The 7,185-nt window shown below is 37.6% G+C and overlaps 1 protein-coding gene across 1 annotated transcript; it reads left to right on the top strand.

Moving 5' to 3' along the window:
- The first annotated feature begins 3,648 nt into the window (after window positions 1-3,648).
- LOC123259049 lies at window positions 3,649-4,542 on the top strand. The gene has a single exon (XM_044719313.1). The coding sequence runs from the start codon at window positions 3,649-3,651 to the stop codon at window positions 4,540-4,542; it is 894 nt and encodes a 297-aa protein (XP_044575248.1).
- Window positions 4,543-7,185: the final 2,643 nt, after the last annotated feature.

Genomic DNA, 7,185 nt, shown 5'->3' with positions numbered 1-7,185 from the left:
CCCACACTTTGGAAAATAGACTTTGATGACACATCATATTACATATATCCCTCTCTTGACACAATGCTTTGCTTTAACTGTAAAGAGGAGGGGCATTTGGCAGCCTGTCCAACGAACACAAACCCCCAAAGAGACGTAGATAAAACTAAAACGACAACGGCCTCACACTCTTCACACGAAGCTGTGGCCTCTCAAAAACCTAACTTCCCCTCTCTGCCATCTAGAACTCCAACTCTTATCGTGACAAACAACACCACAAGCCTACCCACAGACACCAACAATACAAACTTTCCCATCAAGCGACCAAGGTCGGATGGATCTTCGCAGTCGTCCGTGCTGACCCAGGACCAATTATTCACAAAACCTAAAACCACCAAACAAACAAGACTAGCTAAAAAAGTTAAGCCAGATCCTCAAAGCCTTTCCTTACCACCTTCAATCGAAGTGGCAATGCAAAAGTACTCCTGCTGATTTCCCGTACTCGTATATACAACTAGCTAATTTCCTAGAAGATGCGCCTAAAGTCAAATGTATTGAAGAACTCTTAGCAAAACACAATTTCAGAGCAGCTGATACTGTTGTGATGCTAAGAAAGCTGTATCTCCACCTCGAGAACCGAAAACAAAAACATCGCTTCACCCGAGTTATCAACAGAATTGAAGGAAATGTTATTGATGAAATTTCTTCACAAAGCTCATGCGGCTCCATTAGCAACTTGATGGATCTGGAGGAGACAATATCCGACTTGGCTCCAACAGACTCGCAAGGATCAATCTAACTGCTACTCAAACTCCGATATTCTTAACCCCCTGGCTTTCTGTAATATTACCTAACCTCAATGCTTATCTTACAGTGGAACATAAACGGCTTCTTTGCGAAAAAAGAATTCCTTGAACCTTTAATAAAAGAATCTGATTATGACTGTATTTGCCTACAAGAAACCAATTTCAAAGAAAACTTCTGCGCATCCATCCGCGGATACCAGGCGGTGCATAATAATCGAAGTTCCTCGAGGAGAGCCAGCGGAGGAGTAGCAATCTACATTAAGGACAAATTAATCTCAGAAACGCTCCATCTTAACACTCCTCTAGAAGCAACAGCCGTGAGATTGCGATCAGCCCACTCATTCACTATCTGCAACATTTACCTACCAAACAGCAGACCATTGAATAAGAACGATCTACTGGACTTAGTCCACCAACTGCCTACACCATTCATCATTTGCGGAGATTTTAATGGTCATAACTCATTATGGGGATCTGAAAGTACAGATAGTCGAGGCAAAATCATAGAAAGTTGGTACAACGAGCTTGACACGGTTGTTCTCCTCAATAATGGGTCAAGCACTCACTTTGACGTTAAATCAGCTAAACAAAGTTCCATTGACCTCACATTTGCTTCATCTACCATCGCAAGTGACCTCGAATGGACCGCCCGTGAAGACAACTTCAGTAGTGACCACTACCCGATTGAAATCGACTTCCAAAGGATTAATAACGAGACATCATTCCTTCCCCAAAAATGGTTAATTAAAAATGCTCACTGGAATCTCTATTACAACATTCTTATCGACAAGAAACAGTCTCTCCCTGAGCCTTCGTCTTTCATCAACATGACAGCTAACGAGATCATTACACCCTTTATTGATGCCGTATCCGCAGCAGCCAATGATTCCATCCCCAAATCATCGGGGGTAAAGCGCCGAAAAACTGTACCATGGTGGAACCCAGAATGCCAAACCGCAATCAAAGCCTCTAAAAAAGCATTTCGTAATTACAAAAAGAATCCTACCGAAGAGAGCATGATAGCGTTCAAAAAAAGCCGAGCTGTGGCTCGCCGTACCGTAAAATCAAGTAAAAAAGACTGCTGGAACAACTTTATCTCTACAATAAATGATCAAACACCCTCAGCAACTGTATGGAACAAAATCAGACGTTTTTCTGGTAAGCATTCTCCCCTTCACACACCGACCATCACGGATTCTAATGGCGAAATAATTGACGACACCCAGGAAACCGCCAACTTCCTGGCAGAAGCATTCGCTTCAAATTCCAAAAGTCCCAATCAAAGCAAAAATGAGTGCTACACCATACCCAAGCCACCTCTGGAAGATGAACCAGCACACAATCCCGACCCTATCAACAACCCCTTCACTATCCATGAACTACTGCTAGCTATCTCCAAGTGTCACAACTCTAGCCCTGGACCCGACGGTATTCCAAACGCTTTCATCAAAGAATCTCCCCAGGCTTACCTCGAGTACCTATTGGCAATCTACAATCACCTTTGGAAGTCACACTCTTTTCCCGATCAGTGGAGAGAAGCCACGGTTATTCAATCCTGAAGCCACATAAAGACCGTACGAAAACATCGAACTACAGACCGATTTCGCTCACCTGCAATCTCTGTAAATTATGGGGAAAAATGATCTGCCGGCGAATCAGATGGCGACTCGAAAAAGAGGGATTGCTCTCACCCCATCAGTACGGATCACGTAATTTCAGGTCTACCATCGACTACCTAGTCAGCATCGAAGCTGATATCTGCGAGGCCCTTGCAGACAATGCTCACCTCCTCATGGTGTCTTTAGACATAGAGAAAGCGTACGAGAGAACATGGATTCCCAAAGTTATAGAGATTATGATAACGCTAGGATTTTCGGGCAATCTTATAGCCTTTATTACCAACTTCCTAACCCACCGTAACATGAAAGTAAGGATCAATGGAACCCTTTCCAACCTAGTCTCCATCAGCGGATTACCACAAGGTTCAGTACTCAGCGTCATTCTCTTCATAGTCACAATCAACCATGCCCTACAAATCGTACAGTCTCCGCTTCGTGGGCGCCTGTTCGTCGATGACTATTCATTGACGTGTTGGGGAAAAAACATCGAGTTCACCTTCCACATCGTTCAACAAGCTCTGAACGACCTTCAAACTTGGGCAGAAAGCTGCGGCTTTACATTCTCACCGACCAAATCGGAGTATATGATAGTCGGGAACCATAGCAAACCAAAAAAAAAGAATCTCCAACTCTATTTAAACTACCAACCTCTACAGAAACCGGATGCAATTAAAATTCTGGGACTTACGATCGATCGAAAACTCACATGGAAGGCCCATGTCGAAACCTTGAAGAACGATTGCCAAAATCGCTTACGTATTATAAAGGTCTTGGCAGGAAAGAAATGGGGAAGCAGCACCGAAGCCCTATTAAGAATATATACCGAAGTCTCATCAGACCGAAGCTCGACTATGGGGCCATACTTTATGATTCAGCTAACCCCTCGCTGTTAAACAATCTTCAAACCGTCACAAACTCTGCATGCCGTATCTGCCTTGGAGCCTTCAGAACTAGCCCGACTTACAGCCTGCTTGCGGAAGCTGGAGAACTCCCTCTATCTATCAGAAGGAAAGAACTTTTGTCCTAAATATGCCCTCTCTATATCCACGACACCTAACAACCCTGCATTTCACTGTATCTATACAAACGCTGCACCCAATCGCTACCTCGAAAGCTCTACACCTCAACCACTCAGGATTCGAATATCACAATACTCTGCAGAACTCGGAATTACTCTACCAACTGTATATAAACGTTCTTTAGGGTTCCATCCTCCATGGCATTCCTTAGACATCTCCGTAAATATGGAACTCATCGACCATGATCGCCTAACAACAACGCCAGAGACCTTGAGATTACTCTTTTGCGAGCTCCGTGAGAAATGTGCACCCTGTGCCGAATACTACACCGATGGTTCCGTTATCAATGGAAAAGCGGGATATGCAGTAGTTTCCAACTCTAACACAATAACGACAAGACGAGCAAGCGACGATAACTCCATCTTTACATGTGAAGCAGCGGCGATCTTACATACACTCGAAATAATCAAAGAGCGACAAGATACCGCAAAGAGCATCATCTTCTCTGACTCAATGTCTTCCTTAAGGGCTATTAAAAACCAGTTTACTACAAATCCTATCATTCAAAACATCCATCAAGCTCTGGATCACCTCGGATCTCTACAAAAACTTGTAAGCTTCGTTTGGACCCCAGCTCATGTAGGAATTCCGGGAAACGAACTGGCGGACGAGGCGGCCAAGGCCGCGACATCTGAAGATTGTCCATCGACTACACCTCTGACTCTTACGGAAGCCTACAAACTGATCCACAACACAATTAAAAACCATTGGAACACAATCTGGCTACAATCAAAAAGTAAACTCCATGACTTTCGGAGAAACATCTTTGAGACAGCTCCAATATCCGGCAGATGGGAGCAGCGAGTTCTAACACGAATTCGTATAGGCCATACGCACCTCAGCCATTCTCACCTCTTTTCAAAAGAGCCCCACACCATCTGCCAAAGATGCAATGCCCCATTTACCGTCAAACATCTAATGATCGAGTGCAACCAATACGAACAAGACAGAATACGAGCCGGTCTACCGAACGAGCTCACAGGAACTTTAATGGACCAAAATGGATGTAAGAAAGTTATCTCTTTCCTCAAGAATATATCTTTGTTCCAATTAATGTAAATTTTGTCCTTTCATGTAGTCGCTAATGACCTAGATGTCACAAAGCGACTTGTAAATAAATACAATAAAAAAAAAAAAAAAAAAAAAAAATTTCTCACATGCAAAAAATTCTCACTCAAAAATTTCTTGATTAAAAAAATTCTCACAGAGCAAAAAATTATCATTTAAAAGTTTCTCAAATATTTTATTTTCACTTTATCATTAAAAATTCATAATTAAATAAATATTAATTTTAATAATAATTAATAATACCAAATAAATTTTGACAATGAGAAATATTGCCTTTGTGAAAATATCGAACAAGAAATTATTGCTGATAATTTATGTCGCGAAATTATTGCATGAGAAAAAGAGACGGTCACCTTAACTTTTTCATCACTTATTTTTAAACGCGTTTTTCTCGAAACTAGTTTTCGAACTGAGTGTACACTCTAGCTTAAAAAGTTTTTAACCAATCATCTTCAAATTTAGTATATTATTTCTTTACATAATTATGCTGAATATGAACCTCAATCAGAAGCAATTTTTCATTTTAACTAATTTTTATACTAAACAATAAACAAAAAGGTAAAAAAACATGACTTACTTTCACAGCCGTCAAAAAAATGAAAATTTTTTTTTTTTTCTTTAAAATGAGGTTCATATAGAAGATACATGTCTAAAAAAAGTTATAATTTTGATGCATTGATTTCAGATAAAAATTATGGCCTCCATGATGTACACCAGTTGCGAAGTCGGACGACAACCTACGAGATGTATCAGCTGATATCTTTACTACTTTTTAAGTTTTATTCTTGTAAATGTAAATTTTTACTCTTCAATATATGTATAAAATAACCCAAAAGTTTGAATAAATAATATTAATTTTTTATACCTTTAAATAATTGATTAAAATCTGCTCGAAAACGGCCATCTACACGTATTTCCCCCCTTAATTGCATCTGAAAGCTTATTAAATAAACTTTAATTCGCATACCTCACCATCTTTCTAGGCCAAAAATTACTGACTCTTTCTGTTTATTTAATGGAATTTTACTCTTGCATTCGTTTTGGAAATGATTATTTTATTTGTTGTTTAGTAGTTATTGGATTCACTGTGAAATCTACTTCCATTTCGGCTGCTGAATGGTCTTTTTGATTTTTTTTTATGACCACTAGGGTGGCGCAAAAAAAACCGACTATTTTTTTTTTTTTAATTCTCGAGTGAAAAAATGTTAGTTCTTGATGTTTTAAGAGCTCTCCAAAGGACAGCTTAAAAAAAAATTTTTAAGATGTCGCTCCAAATTTTTTTAAATTTCAAAAATCGTCAAAAATCGAATTTTTTTTTTTTTAATTTTTTTTCTCGTTACGGTATAATTTTATAGACTAAAAAAAAATGTTTCTGAAAATTTCAGTTCAAAATTTGAATTTTAAAAGTTCGCTCATAATTTTTTTCAATTTATTAGTTCATTAGTTTAGATTTTTTCGAGCGACCTTTTACTATTCAAATTAAAATTCCATGCATTTTTTTTTTATTTAGTACAATAATCGATAAAAATACATCACGAGATGAACTAAAAATCAAGCACGCCATAGAAAATATAATTTTTTTTTAATTTATTAATTTTATTTAATCAACTGCCAGGCGTGGGTTCGAATCCCAAGCTGGTCTTAGAAACCAGCTTGGTTGAGATTTGACCTTGCCGCGTAGGTTAAGATTTTTTCAAACCAAAAAGACCCCAACGTACCACTCCCAACACTTAAAGTCGGCGATATGACTAATTGAAGAAAAAAAAAAAAATTATGAGTGACCTTTCAAAATTTAAATTTTGAACTGAAACTTTCAGAAACTTATTTTTTTTTGGTCTATAAAATTATACAGTAACGAGAAAAAAAATTAAAAAAAAAAAAAAATTCGATTTTTGACGATTTTTGAAATTTTAAAAAATTTGGAGTGACCTCTTAAAAATTTTTTTTTGAGCTGTTCTTTGGTGAGGGCTCTTAAAACATCAAAAACTAACATTTTTTCACTCGAGACTCAAAAAAAAAAATAGTCGGTTTTTTTGCGCCACCCTAATGACCACAAAACAAAAAAAATGTCAACGATTAAATTGGAACGTGATCCTCATGCAATGTAAAGCCTAGCGTGTAATTAAACTTTTAATTTCAAAAAATCAAAATGTGTAAGCGCACTTCATTTAAACGTTTGAACGTAACATCAACTCGTTTGAAAAAAGTGACGCATAGTTTTTACACGCTTTAGTGTATAATTTCATAAGTTTTATCCGTGAATTATTTTTTATGCAAATAAAAAAAAAATACAAAAATTTCACTTTTCTTGATGTTTCTATTCAATGAATATCTTAATCTATACTAATAAATGGAGAGCCGGTTTTCTTGTCCGGTTATACTGCGAAAACTACTGAACCGATCGGAATAATACTAATACCATAAAATGCAGCGTGTTTTGGAGAAGGTTTTAGTATATGATATGTTGGTGATTACTTATCCGGAACCTATATTTTTTTGACGTTATTATATATTGTTTTGGTCGTTATCAAAACTAGAAAAATTACAGTTTGAAATAACATTTTTCTAAATTCAATTTTTTAATTTAATATTTAGAGCTTGCAATGTAAATATTACATTCTACAATGTAATTCT

This window comes from Cotesia glomerata, linkage group LG2 (genome assembly GCF_020080835.1).
Source record: "Cotesia glomerata isolate CgM1 linkage group LG2, MPM_Cglom_v2.3, whole genome shotgun sequence".
In the NCBI taxonomy this organism is placed as follows: Eukaryota; Metazoa; Arthropoda; class Insecta; order Hymenoptera; family Braconidae; genus Cotesia; species Cotesia glomerata.
The sequence above is the reverse complement of the archived record's forward strand: the minus strand, read 5'-3'. Positions and strand labels throughout refer to the sequence as shown.